The sequence below is a fragment of the Hippocampus comes genome, unplaced genomic scaffold, assembly GCF_001891065.2.
Source record: "Hippocampus comes isolate QL1 unplaced genomic scaffold, H_comes_QL1_v1.1 scaffold205, whole genome shotgun sequence".
NCBI lineage: Eukaryota > Metazoa > Chordata > Actinopteri > Syngnathiformes > Syngnathidae > Hippocampus > Hippocampus comes.
In genome coordinates, this window is record NW_017804874.1 from 534,433 (window position 1) to 560,343 (window position 25,911).

A 25,911-nucleotide genomic window follows, 5' to 3' on the forward strand; every position below is an offset into this window, starting at 1 on the left:
GCCACAGTAGCACTGTTGCTATTTCCGACATGCTCCCTGTGTGAGGCGGGGCTTTTCTGCAGCAATGGCGACTAAAACAAAATTACGAAGTAGACTTGACGTAAAACACACACTTGAGGTGTCATTGTCTCCTATTACCCCGAGATGGGACCGTCTGGTTGCAGAAAATCAAGCTCGGGGCTGTGGTGAGTCATCATTTTCATGCACTTTGAATTTGCGTTGTATCGTATTTTGAAGGCATTAAACATTACCATAGCGATCAGAGTGTTGCGGCCAGATTAGACGCTCCTTGTGTTTATTATTATATTTCGAAAACACCACAGTTTTCATGCAGTTCATACCATATTATTTTGTTGTATTATTTCCGCCACACCTTAAATGCCGGTCCCTGAAAATATTGTCTGACATAAACCGGTCCGTGGGGCAAAAAAGGTTGGGGACCCCTGCATTAAGTGACGTCACGTCCAAGTTCTACTTCTTCAAGTTCACGTGGGTGCCACCCAGTGTTCAGACAGAGAAACTACAGTCAAAACATGTTAAATTATAAATATTCCTACATGTTACTTTTTTATTGCAGTTATTATGAATGAAATTAATAATTAAAATCATAATTTCATACTCCTACTCCAGAAGGATTGATAACAAAAAAATATGCCACCCCTTTGTACCCAAATAAAATCACATACAGTACTGATTTGCCCTGTGATGTGTGACATGAAGTATGTTCATTTCATTTGGGAATTTGGTTGCATTCGAAATGGAATACAAGGTTCAATGTAAACGTGATTAGTGATTATCTTGGTGTTTAATCTCAATAGGACATTTGCAAAAAGCTGCTTTTGCTATCGGGACAATAATGATCCACTTTCTTCCAGATTTTATGACATGTTACAGACCAAAAATTGAATCGTCATTTGTTTGTGCATTTTCTGCACTGTTAATTTGATGCAGTGCCCTCCTTTTGAAAAAATATTATTATGATTATTATTATTAAAGAAGTCAGCGAGGGAGCGAGAAATCGACAGGCGGATCGGTGCAGCGTCTGCTGTGATGCGGACTTTGTATCGGTCTGTCGTGGTGAAGCAGGAGCTAAGCCAAAGGGCAAATCTCTCAATTTACCAGTCGATCTACATCCCAACCCTCATCTATGGTCACGAGTTATGGGTCATGACAGAAAGAACGTGATCCCGGATACAAGCGGCCGAAATGAGTTTTCTCCGCAGGGTGTCCGGGGGTCTCCATTAGAGATAAGGTGAGAAGCTTGGTCATCTGGGAGGGGCTCAGAGTCGAGCCGCTTCTCCTCCGCGTAGAGAGGAGCCAGATAAGGTGGCTCGGGCATCTGATTAGGATGCCTCCTGGACGCCTCCCTGGTGAGGCGTTCCGGGCATGTCCTACCGGCAGGAGGCCCTGGGGACGACCCAGGACATGCTGGAGAGACTATGCCTCCCAGCTGGCATGGGAACGCCTCGGGATTCTCCGGGAAGAGCTGGAAGAAGTGGCTGGGGAGGGGGAAGTCTGGGCTTCTCTGCTAAAGCTGCTGGCCCCCGAGACCCGACCCCGGATAAGCGGCGGAAAATGGATGGATGGAAGAAAAGTCAGTAGTTCTAAAATTGATATTTTTACACCGAATCCATCTTATCGGTATCTGTCTTGACACCTTAAAACCGTGACCGGAACATTCCTTATATTTTGAAACCACAGAAAAATGAATGACAAAATAATGAACACCACTTGATTATGTAGCAGTTTAATTACACAGTGGTACCTCAAAGTTTGCACACGTCAAAGTCATTTTCGATTTTTGTGTTCAGTAGTTTGAAAATCATCAAATGATTAATTATAAGTATTTTTGCCCTTTTTGTTGGACATGTTCTGAATGGATGAGAGAGGTGAGAAAAGATATCCCCACTGGAAGTTACTGCGAAGTCGGAGGTATCATGTAGATTCTAGCTTGCTCACTTGCCGATCTGCCACATTCATGTCACTGTCATTGTCGTGTGTAAAGTGAACCCCTACTGATTCATAATTACATTTTTGAGAGTGTTTAAATGAATGAATTACAGACAGTCAAATTTGATTTTACTTATGCAAGAGAATGAATAATGTGAATATTAGTCTCAATGGTGGCCCGATAGTCAACTGTTTAGCGCGTCGGCCTCACAGTGCAGAGATCGTGGGTTCGATTGTGGCTCCAGCCTTCCTGTGTGAAGTTTGCATGTTCTCCTTGTGCCCGTGTGGGTTTTTTCAGGGTACTCCGCTTACCTCCCACATTCCAAAAAACATGCATGGCAGGCTGATTGAACACTCTAAATTGTCACTTGGTGTGAAATGTGAGCATGGATGGTTGTTTGTCTCTGTGTGCCCTGCGATTGGCTGGCAACCAGTTCAGGGTGTCCCCCGCCTACTGCCCAAAGACAGCTGGGATAGGCTCCAGCATGCCCCCGCGACCCTTGTGAGGAAATAGCGGATCGGAAAATGGATGGATGGATGGATGAGATTAATCTCAATGTTATATGAAACATTGCCTGTGAAGATATCCATCCATTTTCTGATCCGCTTATCCTCATAAGCGGATCACCAGCGGGGTGTGCTGGAGCCTATCCCAACTGTCCTTAGGCAGTAGCCGGGGGACACCCTGAATTGGTTGCCAGTCAATCGCAGGGCACATATAGATGAACAACCATTCACACACATACTCACACCGAGGGACAATTTAGAGTGTTCAACCAGCCTGCCATGCATGTTTTTTGGAATGTGAGAGGTAACCGGAGTACCCTGAGAAAACCCACACGGGCAAAGGGAGAACATGCAAACTTCACAGAGGAAGGTTGGAGCCACAATCGAACCCACGATCTCTGCACTGTGAGGCAGACGCGCTAACCACGGTCCACCATCTGTGACGTCAATAAAGGTTAAATTATGGTCATAGATTGGGCACATTCTTTATTCAGAATAAAATTGATCCTAATAGTACATTTTATCTTGAAAGTTGACTAAATAGGAATTCGACCAACAGCATTGAACAGTTCATGGGCAAACTTAGACGTACCGCTGTACTACATTTGTATTACCTGTCACAATGTTTCAATCTTTACCTGTGGTGCTGGTAAATGCAATTTGAGTGCGATTTAAATGATCTCCGACAGAATATTCAGATTGACAATTCCAGTCCACAGGATGAGTGCTGAATGTCATCAGTCTCATATACATCTGGATCACTTGTCGAGCTTTTTTCAGAGCTTCCTTTGGTGAGCTTTCTGCCTCCTTTGTTAACCTGGATGGACTTTCCTAAAAACACGCACACACAATACAAACAATTTTCAAACAGATATGAAAACCTGCTCAACATGATGCCAAGTTCTACAAAATATGTGTGAATTAATTCAAATTTAAGCAATTATAGTTCCCTTTTATAAGGAGTACAAAATTATTTGAAGGAGTTATTGCATTTCCCCAAATCGCACCGAGAGAGAGCAGGGGTGAAATCAGGTTGATGTTCAGGCAGGTAAAAAGATTTTAAAAAAGATGACATCATCGAAAATATGAAACATAAGTATACAAATAGCCATTATATCTTCGGCCGTCAAGAAATAAGTTGCATTTTCCTTCCATTCGTGGTGAAATCAATTTCTTTACGCGCCTTTTTCGCGCACTTTCAACGTGCTAAGATTACAGTCACTTGTGCTGTGGGTCCGAAAATTATTGCCAGTGACTTGTGCGACTCACCTTCATCTCATCCACAGGCTACTTTGAAGGTGTGAGATCCAAAGTCAGTATCAATATCGGATTGCTTTTGTTTGCAACACAGCACTCTTTTTTTCTTTTTTGCAGAACTGGAAATACAACTCATTGCTTGACACTCAAATTCCAAATGATCCGCACACTCCTTGCAAACCTCAACACGTTTTTGGCTATTATTTACACTATTCTGCCAACTGTCCAGCCACTTGGTCAAAGGAGAACACTGCTGTAGATAATGAGTTCATTTTGAAATCAGCTTGAAAACTATGAATAAGCCTTAGGTAAGCTGTCAGTGTGGAGTACAAAGGAGGGAGGCAAAAGAGTGCGAGCTACAATTATGGACCATGTAATCAACCATGGAATGACCCAGAGGGACAACACAACGTAGGCTGAGGTTTGCTTTTTCTCCCACTCCTATCGCTCAGTAAAATGATGGGAGAGTGCTTGGTTGCTGTGTCAAGAGGTTTGGTTGTCTTATGAAAGACTTTCTTATTTGGGGAAGATAGTATTCCGTCAATCGAGTTCAACTTAACGCATTTTCCGCACTATAAGGCGCACCTAAAAGCATTACATTTTCCCAAAATTCCCGACTCTGCACCCTTATTATCCGATGTGCCTTATATACGGTACTTACAATGTTTTTATAGTCACCATTGAGTTGTTTCCCTGTTAGTGTTTCTATGTCATCTAGTGGTGATTATTAGCAGGAACCAATTGTAAAGTAAAAGGGTTCTGCCCGACACTAATTGCATTCGCAACACATACTCAAACAGACAACTACTTTGTGAGCTCTGCGCAGCCATTCTGAAATGAAGATAAAACCAAAAGCTGAGTTAACTACTGACTAAATGAAGGAAGAAGGAGAAAAGCAAGGCTTGCAAGGATATTTAGCCCCACGAGGTTCGTTGGCCTTTTTGTTGAATTGTCTTCATAATGTTTGTCTTTCATTTATTGTTTTGTAATGCCATTTGTATTTATGTTTCATGTCCGTGTTCAGGACCAGTTCTCACGGCTTTCCGAGGAATAAACCCTGTATTTTTATGGACTTTGTGTCATACTTCATGCTACATCCTGAGGGAGCTACATATGGATCAATATTCTGATTTCTTGGATATGGTATTTTAAAAGTTCTGTAAAGCGCTTTGTTACAGCTGCAGCCTTTGGTGAGCTTTCTGCCTCCTTTGTTAACCTGGATGGACTTTCCTAAAAACACGCACACACAATACAAACAATTTTCAAACAGATATGAAAACCTGCTCAACATGATGCCAAGTTCTACAAAATATGTGTGAATTAATTCAAATTTAAGCAATTATAGTCCCCTTTTATAAGGAGCACAAAATTATTTGAAGGAGTTATTGCATTTCCCCAAATCGCACCGAGAGAGAGCAGGGGTGAAATCAGGTTGATGTTCAGGCAGGTAAAAAGATTTTAAAAAAGATGACATCATCGAAAATATGAAACATAAGTATACAAATAGCCATTATATCTTCGGCCGTCAAGAAATAAGTTGCATTTTCCTTCCATTCGTGGTGAAATCAATTTCTTTACGCGCCTTTTTCGCGCACTTTCAACGTGCTAAGATTACAGTCACTTGTGCTGTGGGTCCGAAAATTATTGCCAGTGACTTGTGCGACTCACCTTCATCTCATCCACAGGCTACTTTGAAGGTGTGAGATCCAAAGTCAGTATCAATATCGGATTGCTTTTGTTTGCAACACAGCACTCTTTTTTTCTTTTTTGCAGAACTGGAAACACAACTCATTGCTTGACACTCAAATTCCAAATGATCCGCACACTCCTTGCAAACCTCAACACGTTTTTGGCTATTATTTACACTATTCTGCCAACTGTCCAGCCACTTGGTCAAAGGAGAACACTGCTGTAGATAATGAGTTCATTTTGAAATCAGCTTGAAAACTATGAATAAGCCTTAGGTAAGCTGTCAGTGTGGAGTACAAAGGAGGGAGGCAAAAGAGTGCGAGCTACAATTATGGACCATGTAATCAACCATGGAATGACCCAGAGGGACAACACAACGTAGGCTGAGGTTTGCTTTTTCTCCCACTCCTATCGCTCAGTAAAATGATGGGAGAGTGCTTGGTTGCTGTGTCAAGAGGTTTGGTTGTCTTATGAAAGACTTTCTTATTTGGGGAAGATAGTATTCCGTCAATCGAGTTCAACTTAACGCATTTTCCGCACTATAAGGCGCACCTAAAAGCATTACATTTTCCCAAAATTCCCGACTCTGCACCCTTATTATCCGATGTGCCTTATATACGGTACTTACAATGTTTTTATAGTCACCATTGAGTTGTTTCCCTGTTAGTGTTTCTATGTCATCTAGTGGTGATTATTAGCAGGCACCAATTGTAAAGTAAAAGGGTTCTGCCCGACACTAATTGCATTCGCAACACATACTCAAACAGACAACTACTTTGTGAGCTCTGCGCAGCCATTCTGAAATGAAGATAAAACCAAAAGCTGAGTTAACTACTGACTAAATGAAGGAAGAAGGAGAAAAGCAAGGCTTGCAAGGATATTTAGCCCCACGAGGTTCGTTGGCCTTTTTGTTGAATTGTCTTCATAATGTTTGTCTTTCATTTATTGTTTTGTAATGCCATTTGTATTTATGTTTCATGTCCGTGTTCAGGACCAGTTCTCACGGCTTTCCGAGGAATAAACGCTGTATTTTTATGGACTTATTGTCGTGCTTCATGCTACATCCTGAGGGAGCTACATATGGATCAATATTCTGATTTCTTGGATATGGTATTTTAAAAGTTCTGTAAAGCGCTTTGTTACATTGCAGTGGTGGTGAAGGCTCTCAATAAATAAAGCTGTATTGTATTGTATTCCCTTCAACGTAGTTCCATTTGTGGATATATAGTCCAACCTCAGGCACGACTGTAGCTTCTATTCTATGCGCCTTATAATACAATGCGCCCTATATATGAAAACATTCTTAAAATAGGCCATTCATTGAAGATGTGCCTTATAATCCAAAGCGCCTTATAGTGCAGAAAATCTAATCGTCATTATTTCTTTATGATACACCTATCAATTCATATTTATTCATATACAATTTGGGAAAGGCTTGCCTGTAGCTTAGTAAAATCAAAACTTTAAAATGCTAGGCAATAAATCACTAAATCATGTATGTACAGCAGGGGTGCCCATTACGTCAATCGCAATCGACCGGTAGATCGCGGACTGATCCCAAGTCGATCGCGAGGGGTGTAGAGGAGAAAAAAACCCAACAACCATTTGTGTGTCTTTGTGCATGTTAGTCATATATAAATATTTTGTGTTCATGTACACTGCACCCTAATCATCCTATCAGTCTCATTTTCACAAAAAGTATTAAAAAAATAAAATCAAATAAAGCAGGTAAATCTTTAACCTACGGTGGCACGTGACCTGCGTCACCGGAAGTTGTTAGCGCTCAGCAGTCTGCAATTTCAGCTTGTGATCAGAGCTGTTGCCCTATATCTTTTATCGTTATCATTATTCTCATTCAGAGTTTGTTTTGTGTACAATTCACCGAGGGCACAGGCAAAGAATAGGAATCTGGAGGGCACAGGGAAGCATTTTCAAACGGTACGCGTGAGCTACGATAGCAAAAGTGCGTCGGATGCCTCCGTGTCAGGCTATTGCTCATCATGGCATGCATGTGTATGTACGTGCGCGCACGCGATAACGGGTCGATCGCGGGAGGTTGGTTGATCAAAAAATCGATCTTCGGTCCAAAAAGTTTGGGCACCGCTGATGTACAGTAATTGTGCACTGACTCATTAATGCGTTTTCTTCAGGGTCATATTGCTTTTATTTGAATGACCTGTATTTGAACCTCCTTGGAGGGCAAGGCGTGTCAGTGGTATATTGTTACAACTTCCATCCGTCCATTTTCTGAACCGCTTTATCCTCACAAGGGTCGCGGGGCGTGCTGGAGCCTGTCCCAGCTGCTTCGGGCAGCAGGCGGGGGACACCCTGAACCGGTTGCCAGCCAATCGCAGCGCACACTCACACCTAGGGACAATTGAGACTCTAAGACTGGGGCTTTCAAAGTCGAAAAGTGATTTGACTTTGGCGGCAATGTCACCAACGTCAATATTTGCACCAAATGGATAACACATATCGCTGACTATAGGCTTGATGGATGCAAAGTCAGTAATACGCCTCTCAAACTCTGACGAGATGCTCTGAACATGCTCCTCATAACGTGCACTGTCAAGCTGTTCCACACCTTTCCCTTGACGTTGTAGTTCTGCTTGGATGTGAGGGAACACGCGCGCGCGCGCACGCACACACACACACACAAATCACCCCCACACATACAGACACGCACACACACACGCTTGCAAGCACGCGGGTGCCCAACCATGCACTCGCGCACAAATGCACGCACGCCACGATGAGCAACAGCCAGAACGGGCAAAACATGAACAAAAGCTAAAGACACAAACACACAAATCCCCCCCCCCCGCCTCCTTTTCCCCCACCCCTCTCGCGGCACGGGGATTGATGATAGGCTGACGTGGTACGTTCTGCATTAAGCACCGTCGTTTAAATGGCAGCGCCATCGCCGAGGCTTTTTCGACAATTGTCGTGTGAAAGCCCGGGAGCCGCACTGAACCAGCCAAAGAGCCGCGGGTTGGCCACCCCTGCTCTCAGCCATGTTGAGGTTTCGGGGTGAAAACCGCTGTCATCGCTCGCTGCTCGCTATGGTTAACAGCGGTCAACTTCCAGCAGCGTTTCCAACTCATCGATAAGGAAAGTAGTTAATGGCTGTCCTAAACGTCGCTCAATGATGTCATCAGTGTGTGAGCCAGCAGCGGCTTCATTTGGGGGAGGGGCCACAAGACCTCCCGGCGCTGCTCATTGAGAACAACATGCTTTCACCACACAGACTCCAAAAGGCTCCAATAACACCAGAAAAAGTCGCTAGATTGTTACGAGTCACTTTTTTGAAAAAGAGTCGCTCGAGAGGATCTGAATACTCACTAAATATAGCGTCAAAGTCGCTAAGTTTAGCAACACCGACTTCCTGTCATGTCAAAAAAAAACAATTTTTTTTTTTGTTTTTTTTTTCCAACACACCTCACGGTCGCTTTGGGATTCGACCACGGTCGACTGGTTGGGCACCTATGATTGAGAGGGTTCATCCAGCCTTGCCATGCATGTTTTTGGGAGGAAACCGGAGTACCCGGAGAAAACCCACGCAGGCACTGGGAGAACACGCAAACTCCACATAGGGAGGCCAGAGCTGAGATCGAACCCACGATCTCTGCATTGTGAGGTCGACGCGCGAACTGGGCCACCATTGTTACAACATATTTCCACCATTTATGACATATCTGCAAGCTATTTGGATTACAAGTGCAGACATTGTGATTGAATAACATCTGGGCCAATTTGTTAAAATTGCAGATAATTCGTGCCAAGTAAATATCTAAGTTTGTGTACGTCCGGGGTTTTTTTCAGTTTTTAAAAAAAAAAAAAAATTCGTCACTGGAATTAAAAATCTGCTTGTATGAAATTCTTACCTCAAGCTCTTCATTTATTTCCGAGATACATCCTTGGGAGTAAAGATGGTAGATTGCTTTTTCCAGGGTGTTGACATATCTTCTGTTGTCTGAATTTCTGCCGTAACGGAATTGTGTTCTTAGAAGCTCAAGTACTTGTGGAAGGGCTGCTTTGACATAACAAACTTTACTCTGTAACACACGATGAACAAATAAGCACCACAAAAAAAGATCAAGGCACTTGGAAAACATTTTGGCAGGATATCTGAACTGAAGACCAATACAATGAAACAGAAAAATCAACTCGTCATTGCAATTTATCTGCCACTACAGTATTTTTGTTTAGTTTTGGAGCTTAGTCATACGTTCTACAGTGATGTGTGATCAGGTGAGACTCTCCAATAAGAATAATAAATTTAGTTACATGCTCTGTGCTTTGCACTGATTGTATATCTGAATCCAATAATGTCCATGATGCATCGGCAAAATTGTTTTTTTTCAGGTGCAGGAGCGATCCATAGGCGGGCCAAGCCCACCCATCAAGATGCTTGTGCATTTCATTTTTTCTTTTGCTGATTGCATAAAACCACAGATAAAAAGTTTGAGGTGAAGCAAACAGTCCCCTCTGCCTACCTACAGCGCACTATGCAATCACCTAGTTGTCGTCATTTATTTTCTTTAGCTATAAATTGCTATGTTCCAAATATTTGTGCAAAAGGAATGCTGATGGTTTCACCGGTTTTTAATGTCAGGCTGCTAATATTATGGAAAATTTAACAGGAGACCATGCAAACTCTGGGATCTCATTGTTGCTACATACACAAATTTTATCAGACATTTTGTTGTTAACCCCACTGCAATATGTCCTACGAGTTTTGAAATTGCTTTTTTTAAGAGCAATTACTGTTTTGTTCATCTTTAATTAATTGTGAAATAGCATTTTTGGTTGCCACCATTTACATGTTAATGTTGTAGGGATGGGACCGTGTTCAGTAAAACCAAGAACCGTTTAATGCTCTGCACAGTACAATCTGCCTTTGAAACCAAAGTTTTTCAGTTTTCCACTTGGAGCGGGATAATTAAGCGCTGCATATTCTACCTCCTGAGCTGGCGGAGTTGTTTAAAAGTGACACCAAGGGTGAAGATTTCATTGGATTTAGTGATTTGGAGTGACACTGATGGTTTGGTAAACTTGTTAGCATGTTCTTTATGCTACATAGAAATCCAAACTACATAACTCATAATGTTACGTGAACATACCAGGCACGTTCTCCGTTCTCTGTTTATGCGTCATGTAATGTTAGCATATTGTACACTTATTCAGCCTGTTGTTCTCTATTTTTATTTTTCTTTGCCTTTCAAGAAGACATGTCTGTTCTTAGTGTTGGATTTTATCCAATAAATTTCCCCTCAAAATGCCACTTATACTCCAGTGCGACTTATATGTTTTTTCCCCCTTCTTTATTATGCATTTTATGGCTGGAACGATTTATAGTCCGAAAAATACAGTATGTCATCTTGTTGTTTTGACCTAAGCAGAGGCAGAATCTGGTGACTTATAATTTAACATTAGATAGACTATCACATCATATTTAAGTCAAAGTATTGATGTGGATGAATTTGCTTGATCCATTTAACAACATTAGATAGACTATCACATCATATTGAAGTCAAAGTATTGATGTGGATGAATTTGCTTGATCACAACTCACTGAATTCAGTTAGATTTTCAACATGTCTCGCGTGACGCAAAAAAAAAAAATTAAAATACAGTATATTGCCTCGCTCAACAAACTGTGCAGTCGGAGTGAGGTCATTCACACAGAAATGTAGCACTTTGAGCAGGGTCTTTGTTGTGAGGTTAAGAAAATGATGAAAACAAATCAGATGTACTGTCTATTCACCAAAGCAGGTTTGGAGCTTCTGGATAATATTAGGACTGAATCGGAGCCAGTCATAAGAGGGAGGCATGTGATACCACTTATGACAAAACCATTCTCAACACTGTATTTCACTGTTTCTGGGTCATTTCACCGCATTGTGACAGTTGGTGCTGGCTTCCCCCAGAACTGTTTATCGGGTGTGCGGCCCGACTTGTTATACGCAATGCTATGCAATCGCAGGCACTAAAGGCAAGGTAAATTAAAGAAAGTTTTTTTTTCTTTTTTTTGCCGTTGCTGCCTAGCCACTAATTATCAGGGCAATAACTTTTGTTTAACTTCCACTAGCACTTCCAATTCTGTCACTTCATACTTCATTTTATACTTGCAGTGATGTCACAAATTTCTTATGGTGCACATCACTAAAGCTAACAAAGGTGGAAAACCCTCTTTTAAATACAGTGGTCTCCACCAATTTTGCATCTGTTGCCACCAGAGTGCACATACTTTTGAAGTGTGTGAACATTTAATGCAAATTGGCCACACGGTGGTACTTTACAAAGATTTTGTCTCATAACACGTCACCTGATTTGGTATGGAAATTAATGCAATTTCTGCTCAGAACTCAGGAAAGTTTAATGGATAATGTCCACTTACCAAATTCAAACGTTCAGTAAACTGATAAATTATAAAACACCCATGGTCCAACTGATTGTCAATCTGTAAAGGGAAAAATGGATGTTAGTGTTCTTCTACAAACTCAATCTGCAAATCATTTCACAAACCTCATTATCACTTAATCGATGCATTTTTTTTCCACTGCATTTGAGGCAGGTTTATATGAACAGAGGTGGCAATTTACAAAATGTTGCCGGTCAGTCATTCTTCAGCAGCCTGGACACCTGTCTGTCATCTGTCATTATTTCAAGCAATTGCCTTATACAAGCTCGCCAAAAACAACCCAAAACGCCGTTGTGGGAAATTTGTGACCTGCACATTGATTATGACTATGAACAATTTGCGAACAAACACACACAGGACAGGCGGGGGCGTGTTTCCGTCAGTTGTCAGAAAATGGGCGTCCGTCAGTGACAGACAGGGCTCCGTCTCTATTTGAATCGTTGAGTGATGATTACACTGATGGACAAAAATCCACTTCCGTCAGTGTTTAGTTTGCCATTTTCTTTTTAAATTTGTCGCTATTCGTCAGAAAAATGGGCGTCCGACGTGACGCACTGACGAGATCTTCAGTACTGACGAAATGCCCATCTCTGTATATGAATAAATAAATTCTGCTTTGTCTTGAAAGAACTGTCAGTAAAGCAACCTGATAATAGTTTCCAGCTCATCACTGACAACAAAGGTACATGCCCTACTTTGTCAGCACTGATGAACAAAACAGTTTTGTATTTTACAATGTACCAAGTACTGTATGTAATACTATTTTAAGATGTCTTTCCATTGTTCTTCTTCTTGTCTCGGATTGGCCTAATGAAAGTCTTTCATATTACAGTATGGGATAATTCTCACCAGGCGATTGAGGATCCTAAGGTGCTCCTGTGTTACCGAGTGTCGGCATGGACCAGGAACACCACCCATTATGAGGTGAAAGCACAGGATGGGAAAGAAGCATAGATGCCAAGCCTAAAGGAGTAAAGGACAAACGATGAGTAAAATACAAGCAGTCTCTCAAAATATAACTGCGTACATTGTTATTGTTGTCGCACGATTATGATTGCACAAGGCAGGCTTCCAGAGAAACCGAAGACTGAACAAGCTGGTCAAAAAGGCAGGTTTAATATTGGACTGTCAGACAGTATAAAAAACAAAGAACAGGGATCGCCAACTTATTTACACATCATAGCTACTATAAAAAACAGGGATCGCCAACTTATTTACACATCATAGCTAATTTGGGGGATTTGTTTCATGTAAAGGGCAACTTGATACACACTTCTGTGACAAATTTGTCCTCATTAGCTTCAATTGTTCAGTATGTTACTATTCATATTTAAGAATCACATTTGCTTGCATTTACACCCTCATACAGGAAATTTGACCTCTTCATTTGACCTCTTCATAGTTGCGGACACAGCAAACACACACTTTGGAGCAGGCGGCTACTTAAGCACAGAGCAGTTAACGTAGTCGGGGTGTTGCACAAGGTGACCACAGCCATCGGTCTTTTGCCACATTCTCTTTTGGGCTCTGTCAACCTGAAATTTTATTTTGTTTTTTTGCCTACATTTCTCTGCTGGACGGTGACTGGAACCAGGGCCATATGGTGGCATCTTGGTGTCCGTAAGATCACACATGCATGTGTGGGCTGACATCGAGCATTTGCACACTCGGCTGAAACCTCACAACTCAGAGGTTTTTTAGATCTGTCTTATGACGTCTATGTCAAGACACTGATCATGTTAATTATTTCTGATTTAGCAAAGCCGCCTCCTTGTGCTGCCACTTTACCATAGTGGAGAGGCTTGTGTGTATCCACAGTTGTTGGGGGCTGATGTCCTTGGTAGGGTCACTTAGTAGGTAGGTCGTAGATGATTTACCGGACAAAATATGACTCAAAGACTCACGATGGAGAAAAACATTTTGAAGTAATTTTCATATTTCTCTCGAGGCTGGTCTTGAGGTGCGGTTTGATGGCAAAAACTTGGTGGCCAGGGCGACACCAAGGGGCTAGGCTGGGCACAGCCCAATGACACAACATGTGGTAGAGTGGCCGTTTCCCAACCCAAATGTCGAAGTGTCCTTGAACAAGAATCCCCAGTTGCATCAGTAGGTAAACGAGATAACAATGTGAAGTGCTTTGAGTACGTGAGGTAGAAAACCACTGTACAAGTGATAGCCAATTTACCGTTGTTGATCATATCATCCACAGTCATGGTTGGATGAAATAAAATGCACACAAATACCAACACACTCATGCAGGCAGGCCGAAGTCAAACGCAACATTTAGAAATATGAAGCATTACAAGACTTTTGTGTCATTGTGCTTCGTAGATCTGATTTGAATGAATGAGCCACTGCAAAATGGTGTTGACCGTCTGACATTTGATCACAAGTTATATTTCATTAATAAACCCCGAACTGGTCTCCAGCCAGTCGCAGAGCATGTTTAAACAAACAACCATACACACCTTTGTCTTTACATGCCCTGCATGGTTTTGGAATGTTGAGTACCCAGAGAAAAGCCACGCAGCCACGGAGAGATCATGTAAACTCCAGAGGTTGGCCGGAGCCCTGATTTGAACTCAAGGCCTCAGAACTGTGAGGCAGATGTGCTAACCAGTGCCGCCAGCTTGAATTATCTTAAACACAGTATAATTTTCCAACAACAAAATTGTGGCGAGTGAACATTGTTAGTGGTTAGTAACTCTCCGAAACTACTCACCACAGCGGCTGATGAGCAAAAAATTCATGTCAAGCTCTGCACATAACACATTTTCCGTCACTCATTCCAACTTGCTTGGATTCATTTCTTCACCTCATTAAGACATTCGCGATTGTTCAGGAGCCTCCCTGATGCTGCATACGTGAAAAATATGTGACAGAAAAAAAAAAAAACGGAGAAGGTAAAAGGGTACAGCAAATATACCAAAGCTTGACTTCAACCCATGTGTGTACAAATTTTGGAGACAAAGAAATTTCACAATGAGGTGGTGAACTGAAACCAGTTTCTATAATCATGCCTCACACACATATGGTTCCACTTATTACCAAATGTTAATAATAGATCATAACAGATTTAACATGTGGCATATGCATTGGTGCGGACGAAGGGAGGTTGATGGCTGGGCTGAGAAACCACTTCTGGTTAACTCCAGGATTTACCATTCCCAACTCTAGAGAGAATAAAGGAGACATGAAACCACTTATTGGATTTTCTCATTGTTTTTTCATGTGTTGTCTATCATTTGCAATAAAACAACGCTTTTGCCAATTGTCTCTTAGTCATGTCAACATCTCCATTTGCAACATTATGCCACAATGAAAACCAAGTACACTGGTTGCACATGATTAAAATATGGTAAAATTATGTCATTTTCCCCTCTTCTCCTCTAGCCACAACTCAGACTTGCTTTTAGTGGATCTAAGGTAGGGGTGTCCAAAGTCGGTCCTTAAGGGCCGCTGTCCTGCTTGTTTTCCAGCACTCCCAGGAGCAACATACCTGATTCGAATAATCAGGTTCGTTCTAATGCTGCTTCAGAGCTGGCTGATGAGTTGATCATTTGAATCAAGTGTGTTGCAGCCGGGAGAGCTGGAAAACAGGCAGGACAGCGACCCTGCAGGCCTGGAGCTGGACATGCCTGGTCTCAGGTGAAATCTATTTTCTGTCACCAAATTGTCAGCTGCTTCAGGGACATGATACATAACATGCAATCGGCCTGCCGGACTGTCCAGCATGGCGCAATGCCGTCAGCCAAATTTCCAAACATGGTAAATTGGACTTCTCCCTGCATGAAAATTAAGATGCGCCAGTTTTTACACCGAGCGCAAGTGCACCTGATGACATCAATGGAGCCTTAAGTACTTAAAGTCCTCAAACCTATCTGTTCTCACACCCCTCACCATGGGTGCTATGCCCACTCATTGAGGTGACTGTGCCCCTCCCATTTCGGGGACGGATGTCTAAAAGTGAACTTTCATATTATTATTATTATTATTATTATTATTATTATTATTATTACTATTACCCATTCATCCATTTTCTAATCTGCTTTTCCTCACAAGGGTCGCGGGCATGCCGGAGCATGACTTTGGGCAGTAGCGAGAGGTACACCCTGAACCGGTTACCAGCCAATTGCAGGGCACATATAGACGCACAACCAGTCGCGCTCACAATCACACCTAGGGACAAATTGGAGTGTTCCATTAAACAGCCATGCATATTTTGGGAATGTGGGAGAAAAACGGAGTACCCTGAGAAAACCCACGCAGGCACGGGGAGAACATGCAAACTCCACACAGGGAGGCCGGAGCTGGAATCTAACCCTGCACCTCTGCACTGTGAGGTCGGCACGCTTACCACTTGAGCACCGGGCCGCCCTCTGTTATTATTCAAATTCATGTATTTGGTCGCGTGTGGCCTCGTATGGCTGCCTTCAACACTCACTCACTTTGCCCTGGTTCCAAACATGCGTTCAATTTGTGACAGTATTCTGATTCTATTTATTCATTTTTACAATTATTTAATAAAGAATATAAAATCAATGGCTCCTTCACGATGATTACTATAATTTCTGGATCCACTAAATTTCATTTAACAATTAAAGTGTGACATATTTTACAAATGGATTTTTATGGAATTCATGTCTCATGAAAACTCCACAATCCAGGAATCAGGAACAGCCTCAGAAATCAATGAGTCATGCATCTTTGGTGGTTGCACCCAAGAAATCAGTCAGAAGTCTGCACAGAAGAGTTAGCATGCTAAGGTTCCGGACCAATCCGGAACAGGAGTCAATCCCAAAAATGCAGACAAGGAGCGGATCTAATCTATTCTCACAAATCAGGTCGCGAGTCCGACTAAGTGCAACACAAATCGCTGGAACAACCCAGTGCTAGATAATGCTACTAACAAAAAGAGCTCGCAAAAAAAAAAAAGAGAAAAAAAACACGTCTAAAAATGACAAGGAAAAGACAATCAATGACTAAAACAAACGGACTTCGGATAACAATAACAAAGCTAACAATAGAAAACAAAGAAGTATACGAACAGGACTAGAAAATGATATAGAGAACAACGAAAGCCTAGAACACAGGTGTCAAATTCAAGGCCCGGGGGCCAGATCTGGACCGGCAGATCATTTTATGTGGCCTGCGAAAGCAAATCATGTGTCAACTTGCTAAAATCTGTACCGAAATGTCAAATTGTCGTAATGACATTGAGATTTTGCAAGTATCTTGTTTTTGCTAATGACAAGTCTCATTTAAGGAAGCCATTATCTCCAATAGAAAACTACTGAGCCTGATTCCTCAGACATACAGTATAATCACACCTATTAATAACGACAGATCCTCTACCAATGGATATACAAGGTCTGGAACAGCAGGTGATGATCCTAAGCAGAGGTACCGAAACAAGCAGTCGAGGGAGATTCTACAAAGAGGTGCCTGAGATGATCCGACACATAGAAGCAGGGTTGCAGATGCAGGCTTTATGTGAGGCATAAATTTAAATCGGATCCAGCAGGTTCAGTGTCAAGCATGCATGAGAAAGTGACATAAACTACAAACCACAGAAGAAAACATACAGCAAACAACAAAGCCGCAGTCCTGTTGGAATTTCAGTTACAATTCCAAACATCTCTTGGCTAATTAAGTTCACATTGTGGTTGGTAATGTGCCAGTCCAAGTCAAGGGCAACATCAAAATAGAAGTTGAAAGAGAAAACTGAAAAATCCCAAGAGCAGGATAAACAACCACAGCAGATGAGCACAGGCATTCTCAGCAATGCGCCAAAACTCCACGTCACACTCCAGCAGTGTGTGTGGGTTGGGTTAGCGGCAAAATTTGAATCGCGGGGGCACGACGTGACGACATCGCAAATTACAACCAAGCAAAATCCACTCCGTGTTCGCTGTCAAGTATATAGAGACGATACACATATTTTGTGTTTTAGAACATTACATGACCATATTTATAAATTAAAATTACTCGTGGACAAAATAGCAGAGCTCGTTGTAAAAATGTACGAGCAGCTCGCGCCTCGTCGGTCCGTCCATTTGGACACGGGCTGCAACGTTGTCAACGTTGTTGACTGCCACCATCTTCTTGTGGATGAATAAAAAGTCATACAATGTAACATACTTCATTTCGCCATGTAATGCATCAATGCACACGCAACCATCGTCGTGTGTGTGTTTTTTTTAAACCACACAACACATCCATCCATGTTATGAACCACCTAGCCTTACTACGGTCGTATATGGACAAATTGATACATAACACACACATTGATGCAGTTAACACGCGCACGCAAACAAGCCACTTCTGTGGTAGCATAAACATACCATTGTTAGCAATCTTTACATCAGAGTTGCAGTACAATATAAATGTAATTGTTTTTAATTTATCACTGACTTTGTTAATGTTGATGGCTGTCATTAAGTTCTAAAAAAACCCTGCACTTTTCACAACCTTTTTGAATGATGTTTTTTTTTTTTTTTTTTAACAGCGTAATACCTTTAGCATATCATTATCGAGATACTGGGTAAAAACATTGAGATCGTAAATTTTAGCCATGTCACACAACCCTAATGCAGAGGATATCTTATTTATGGCCATATTGCCATGCTGTTATACAATATGTGCTGTTGCCAGATAAGGGCAGGTTAGTGAGGTGGAAAGTTACCAAACAAAAATACGAACGTATTTCAAACAGGAGGACCTACCCTCATGCCTGAAGCAGCACAAAATAATTAACCATTTCATGCACCCGGTAACATGACTACATGATAAGACATCGGTGGCCAACCCGCGGCTCGAGAGCTGGTTCAATGCGGCTCCTGGGTTTTCACATAACAAGCATCGAAAACGCCTCTGTGGTGGCGCTGCCATTCAAACAACGGCGCGAAATATACAGAGGTTACTACGTCAGCCTATCATCAATCCCGTTACTTGATTGTCATACAGGGCAACCAATCACTTGACAACTGAATCACCGCTCATGCGCAAACAACGGTGCACAGCGCTAAGCGCTAAGCTAGTCAGCGAATTACCTCAGATTTTAAGGCAGGGCTGCCCAATGCGTCAATGGCGATCGACCGTGAGCCAGCGGACTGGTCCCAAGTAGAGCGCGAGTGTTGGGATGAGGAAATGGGGGGAACTTTGTGTGTTTCGATTTCGTTCATGTTCGGTGACGTTCCGGCTGTCGCTCATCTCGGTGTGCGTGCGTGTGCTTGTGTATGTGCACGTGTGGTGGTTGGGCGCCCGCGTGAGGTGGGAGGTGCGTCCCTTCAAAAGTCGATCTTCGGTCAAATATGTAGCAAGCTAACCGAAGTAGTAAGTTTTTTTTTTAATAATCTTTATTGAACAAGTCAGAATACAATTCTCAGTAAACAGAAAACAAAACGAGCATGTTATTAATACATACAACCCAAGTAGTAAGTAACCACTGCAGCTCGTGTGTATGTGTGCGTGTGCGTGTGCGTGTGTCTGCGCGCACTCCCAAACACAGTGACAAAATTGGCTCTTAGTCTCTGAGTGGTTGGCCACCCCTGTGGTAAGGTGTCCACTGTCGTAACTGCTGTCCCTGAAAGGATTAAAGTACAGTATTCTGTATTTAGCAACATTTGAATCTCATGAGTAACTGTGGTTCACACACACCTTCAAAGGTCTTGAGTCCATCCATCAATAGAAAATACCGATGTACTTTATATGTTGGACAAGTGACAATAATATAAAATCATAAAATGCTTAAACTGTGTTACACAATAAGAAACTAACACTTAGAATGTTGACATTTGCTAACGCTCATCTTTTTTTCCAAATCAACGATCACAATATACCCATGTGCTATATTTTGAGGGGTAAAAATGTCATGTGACACCCACCAGGCTCTAGTTTTCTATTTACCTCGTTAAGTAGCACACAATGAACATGTGAGGCTGAAGGACTCACCAAAGCAAGTCGCAGATGAGAGAAATGTATTAAAAGAGAGAAAGAGCTAAACTGGGAAGAGTGGACACATAAGAATTTGTGATTTAACAAGCAATACTGTGCAGGTTGTCCTCTTGAACACCAAGTGAAAATATTTGACATTAAATGCAAAAGAAAAGTCTCCAGTTTTACTCATTTCTTCCCTTGGCATACTCTTTTTGTTAACATCTAATTCTGTACAGAAAATGACATAATCCTTCTAGCAACATATGTTTGTACATATCATATATATGTGTATGTATCTGTAGCAAAGTCCCGTTGCTTCAAAATAACCACATAAAGCAAAATGCAAATTGTTTTACCCTTTATGTTCAGGATTTTTTTTTTTTTTTTTTTTAAATGAGACACTTACCTTGGTTGCAAAGTCTACCGCGTGTGTGTTCATCTGGCTGAGGTGAAAAGACAAGCAAGTTTCAGCGTCATTTGCCCAACGGTGGGGCCTTGGATCTTGTACAGTCCTTTCAAATCTCTGTCCAGATGCTTGAGTGTTACGACCTGAAGAGACACTGAGCTCTGCTACTTATTGTCACATCCATCCATCCATAGAGACCGCATGAGTGGGAGGGTGGTTCAGACAATCTCACCGCCTCTATCGTATGAGAAACATTTCTCACTCCCTCACTCACTGATGAGACAAGTCAGCAAATGAGACAAAGTACTCTACATGAAGTAGCCCGTGTTAAATTCACATCTGATGCAACGTCACACTTGTGTTGATATTGGACCAATCAGGCTCCCAAAATGCTGCTCAGAGGCTTGCTAAAAAAGAAGAAACTTTGGATGAACTCAGCAGAAAAAACAACAACCCCCCCCCTCCCATAATATAGCAACTTTCCGATTTCAAACATAAACATCATATACAATGTGACCCACCCAATAAGACTGTATGCCCGCTAGGCACTGAAAGAAGAATAAGACCTTTGATGTGAAGTCATATGCTCCATTGTTAGTTCCCACTCCTTAATTTTGTTGTGACTACAGTACTGACAATATCTGACTGTCATAGAACAGTATTGCTCCTTCAAAGCTGCGATACATTGTGAACTTTGTGTTCCTATCGAATGAATACAAATTCCGTCTTGTTGTTTTTTGTTTTTTTTTTCCTCTAAACTCGTGTTCTGGTTGTAAAAAGGGATGCCGATCAAATTATGTAATCTGACTCGGGTCTTGATCAAATAGCTTTACAGTAAGTATATATGGATCACAAACATAAACCAATAACATTCAGAAAAATAAGTAGGATTGGGTTGAAAAAAAAAACAAAAAAACAAGTTTGATTTGTATCCATTTTTCTTTTCAGAGCCGATATGGATTCATAGACCCATAAATCGACACTTTTAAGATCTTTTTCTCAACTCAACTCAATTTATAGAACAGCCATCGCTGCACACAAAGTGCTTTTCTCATAAATTCATGGGACTTCTTGCGTCACGTGAGATCTCGTCACAACACGAGTAATGTGTCCCCCCCAAAAAAACAAAACCCTGAGGTTTGGGGTTTAAAAAAAAACACTAAAACAGCTGTGGACTCAAACTTTGTGAGACAGTCAGGAATGTGACTGTCATGAGTTTACAGTGCTTTTTGGCCACTTTATTTACACAGTCTGCCCTGTGGCTAGAATTGATTGAAATTATTATTCACTGATTTGATCAGGTTATATTCAATAAAACATACATGATTCATGTAATTGCATTGGGTTCAAATTATGTCAATATTCCTATTTTTACTAATGCACCAAGTTGGAGCAACAAGTTACGACTATTTGCAGCATTGCTTCTTCCGAGAATGGCTTCCATATATGAAAGTAACATTGGTACTGCATGAAATCCTTAACTGAATCGAAAATCAAACAACCAAGTGAACTGTAAATTAAATTGGGCCGATGTGAACTGAATCGGATCGATTTTGGAACTCTGAATGGAGCCCTAAAACAGAAAAAATGAGATTCGCTAATTCATCTCACATGACAGCCATCCATTTTCCGATCCGCTTTATCCTCACAAGGGTCGCGGGAGGTTCTGGAGCCTATCCCCGCCGTCTGGAGCCTATCCCCGCCGGCAATAGGCTGGGGACACCCTGAACCGGTTGCCAGCCAATCGCAGGGCACACACAGACGAACAACCATCTGTGCTTACACTCGAACCAAGGGACAATTTAGACTCTAAATTGTCCCTAGGTGCGAGTGTAGGTGCGAGTGTAAGTCCCAAAGGCCAAGCCATTTGGCTTTCCTGCATAGAATGCCCAAAGGGCAGCCAAGTGGCTGACCGTTCTCGTGCTAATGTTAAGAAAACCACCACATTTCATTTAAACCAGGCGGGCGAAGAGCTACACCTTGCTGCATTTACAGAACAATGTTGACAAAATGGGCCGTTGAGTTGTTGGTTTTAGACAACATAGCTTATGCATTTGGGACAGTGATTTTCAAACCCTGTGTACCGCGGGAAAATATCCAATTTGCATGCCTATCCGGTCTATCGCCCAGAAAGTAATTGTGTAGTACCCTCCCATACTACTAGGGAGCAGCCAATTGCCTTATGTTTAGACTTGTCACATGAGACAAGCAAATTTGTGACTGTCATGATTCGGTTTGGGACCAACAGGTGGCACTGTAGGGTCTCCCTGCAGCTGCACACCTGTTGGTCATTAGGTAATTAGTGGCTTTAAAAGGACTCCCAGCCCGAACAATCATTGTCAGGTCATTGTTGCTTTTTGCTGCTGTCATGTTTGTTTGTCAGTCATGTTTAGATCATGTTTTTGGTCATGTTTTTTGTCGGGTCATTGTTGCTTTTTGCTTAGTGGCTTTAAAAGGACTCCCAGCCCGAACAATCATTGTCGGGTCATTGTTGCTTTTTGCTGCTGTCATGTTTGTTTGCTGTCATGTTTGTTTCATTCATGTTTTGGTCAGTGTTATGTTTTATCTTCAGTCATGTGTTTTGTTTGTTTTGGATTTCGTTTTCTCTGAGTTTTAATACAATCTTTCAAGTACACCCTGCTCCTCCCTCCTGCCTGCTTTTTTGGGGTCCACCACCACCTCGCATACGTGACAGTGACGCATGAATGCAGGATGACGGTGAAACAATAAATATCGTATTGGACCGAATATAAGATGGTGTTTTTTGCATTGAAATAAGACTGAAAAAGATGGGGTCGTCTTATATTCGGGGTCTAGACATTATACCCATTCACGACACTAGATGGTGCCAGATACCATTGAAGCGAATGCTGAACTTGACTCCCCAGGCCAAAGCGAACCCCTGTCACGAAGAATAAAAATTAAAATAGCGGTACCACGAAGAAGGAAAAATAAAAAAGAAAAGAAAAAAAGGAGAAGAAAATAATAGAAGAGATAACAGAAAATGGAGAAATATAGCGACAATCTGGAGAAAAGTGGGTCGAAGATCGGCCAGGTACACCGGCAGCTGAGGAGAAGTTATGATGTAATTTACATTTCAAAAACCAGAAGCCATTCATTTACGAATGTGATTGCACTTTAGTTTACATATTTAAATGTTCAGATATTAAGCTTTGAATGAGGCAAAATAACATGTTTTTTCTCTCAAATATATTGTTAGAATCATTTGTTTCAGATGTACTGTTATTATTTTCTGTATAAAAATTAATTTGGTGTTCAAAAAGTCTTTTTTCAAACTTGAGTCTTGAAAAAAAGGGGGTCGTCTTATAATCAGGGCCGTCTTATATTCGGGCCAATACAGTATTAAAGATTATAAAAGACTTTTTTCTTTGGGTTCATTTCATTCCAATTCAAGCTGTTATAACGCCATTCTTCAATGTTAAAACCGCTTATAGTAACAATATAACACGTTAATTGTGAAAATAAGCATTTTTTTTTCACATTTTTAGCTTGTGGTGTGCCGCGAGATTTTTTCAATGAAAGAAGTGTGCCTTGGCTCAACAAAGTTTGAAAAACACTGATCAAGGACACCCACCACATTCCATTTGAACAAGATGGGGGAAGAGCTCTACCTTGTGTTTTCGCAGGGAAATATGTCTCATAGCTCCTGTGTACCGTTTTGAAATGCCGCCCCAGATTGGCTTTCTTCGGCAATGTCACCGTTGCATTGCAAATCAAACAAACAGGCTTTGAATGAGAATAAACAAAAAATAATCTTGCAACCACTCAAGGTAAAAATGGTAGTTCTTGGCTCGTTTCCTCTCAGTCATGTTGACGTTTGGTGGTGACAGCCGGTTGATCGCGACCTGCTCACTGCTGTTGAACAACTTCCAGCAGCGTTTCCAACTCATCAGTAAGGAAATTAGCTATTGGCTGTCGCTGAATAATGTCATCAGGGCGATGGATAATACGCGATTTACATGGGGGATTTTTTTTTCTTGTCTTTTTTTCTTTTGTAATTTTTATTTGTTGATGTTTTTTTAGTTTAATTTAGAAAAAGAAAAGTTTTACATTTACATCCAGCCCAGATTATAAACCTGGCGGGATCAACCAGCAGCGGCTTCATTTGGGGGAGGAGCCACAACAGCACCCGGCGCTGCTCATTGAGAACAACATGCTTTCGCCACACAGACTCCAGAAGTTTCGTTTCGTTTGTTTATTGAACATAAAACATATACAGTAATAATTTGACAGAAAGTAAGTTAAGTAATATAGTAAAAAGGAAAGAGAAATCAGTCATCATTCAACACAGTTATTATGGTCAAGGGAGTAGGAAGAAGTAAGGAACTTATCTTGTCCTACCCCGTGTTATGTGTTTATATCTAATGAATCATTTTTATATCAATCAGAAAAGAAAGAAAGTAAGAAGAAAGAAGTCTCCATTAAGGCTCATGCTTTACCCTTAACCGTGATATATTTACAACTTTTGGTTTGTATCCGGATTTTATACATACACACCCTGGCACTCTTGTGTCAATTTTCTCTTGTATTCATAATGGATATTTCCATACCTTTCTCTATTTATCAACTTAGTTCTGATTTATCATTATATTTAATGTTTAGAATTTATCATTTTAACTCTGATTGATGTAGGTAGTTTGTACTATTTTTTTGAATTTGTTTTTGAACTCAGCAAGCGATTTACTCATTTTCAGGTCCGTTTCGAAATTATTCCACAGATTAACACCTTTGATAGATACACTTCTTTGCTTGATGTTTGTTCTTGTTTTGAGTTTTTTGAATAAGTTGGTACCTCTTAAATCATAGCTGCTTTCTCGAATTTCGAAAAACTTCAGAATGTTTTGGCAGAGCAGGTTATTGTGTGCTTTGTACATTAATTCGGCGATTTTAAAGTCAACCCGGTCATAAAATTTCATTGTATTTAAATTGATAAATCGTGGATTTGTTGGTTCCGTATATTTTGATCTATTAATAATTCGAATTGCTTTTTTTTGTAGTTTTAGAATAGGGAGTGTGTTTGTTTTGCAGGCATTTTCCCATATTTCCACACAGTAGGTCATATATGGTGATAATAATGAAGAGTATAATGTGTACTGTACAAAGATCTCTTATTTAGCACTTCCTTGGTTTTGTAGAGGATCCCTATGGTTTTGTTTTGTTTAAGTTATTGATATGTGGCTTCCAACATAGTTTTGAGTCTATTACTAATCCGAGAAACTTAGTTTCATACGTTCTTTCTGTCTCATTTGAGTTTACCATAATTTTAGCTTGGTGTTTGATTGGTCTTGTGCCAAAAACAATAAACTTCAATTTTTTCGGTTAAGTGACAATTTATTTCTGTCGAACCAGTTTTTTAATGTGTTTAATTCGTTTTTTATGGTTGTCAGGAGCTGTTTCAGATTTATTCCAGAACAGTAGAAAGTCGTACCATCAGCAAATAGGACGCATTTAAATTGTTTTGAGACCTTGCAGATATAATTTCCATACAGTATAAGATGAATAATGTTGGACCAAGCACTGACCCCTGAGGAACTCCATGAGTGATTTTCCGTTGATTCGTTTTTTTATTGTTGAGCTGCACGTACTGATATCTGTTTTCTAAATAAGTTTTTATCCATTTATAAGATACACCTCTAATGCCATATCTTTCTAGTTTTTTCAATAATATACTGTGATCTATTGTGTCAAAAGCTTTTTTTAGATCTAGGAAAACCCCAAC

The 25,911-nt window shown here is 41.1% G+C and overlaps 1 protein-coding gene across 1 annotated transcript; it reads right to left on the reverse strand.

The window, feature by feature from the left end:
- Positions 1-2,877: 2,877 nt before the first annotated feature.
- Positions 2,878-20,347, reverse strand: csf1a (colony stimulating factor 1a (macrophage)). Its single transcript, XM_019879284.1, has 5 exons — positions 20,172-20,347; positions 12,677-12,790; positions 11,804-11,866; positions 9,288-9,458; positions 2,878-3,288 (listed from the first exon to the last, which is right to left on the reverse strand). Exons 1-5 carry the CDS (start codon positions 20,202-20,204, stop codon positions 3,085-3,087), a joined length of 585 nt encoding a protein of 194 aa, XP_019734843.1. The 5' UTR covers positions 20,205-20,347; the 3' UTR covers positions 2,878-3,084.
- Positions 20,348-25,911: the final 5,564 nt, after the last annotated feature.

Bases quoted from the DNA above. Each gene is read 5' to 3' on its own strand.
- csf1a (XM_019879284.1), bottom strand. From the start codon at position 20,204: ATGAACACACACGCGGTAGACTTTGCAACCAAG. The intron at 11,867-12,676 runs GTGAGAATTATC...TTCCCTTTACAG, and splicing joins TTAGGATCCTCAATCGCCTG to ATTGACAATCAGTTGGACCA. The intron at 9,459-11,803 runs GTAAGTGGACAT...CGTGTGTTACAG, and splicing joins TTACTGAACGTTTGAATTTG to AGTAAAGTTTGTTATGTCAA.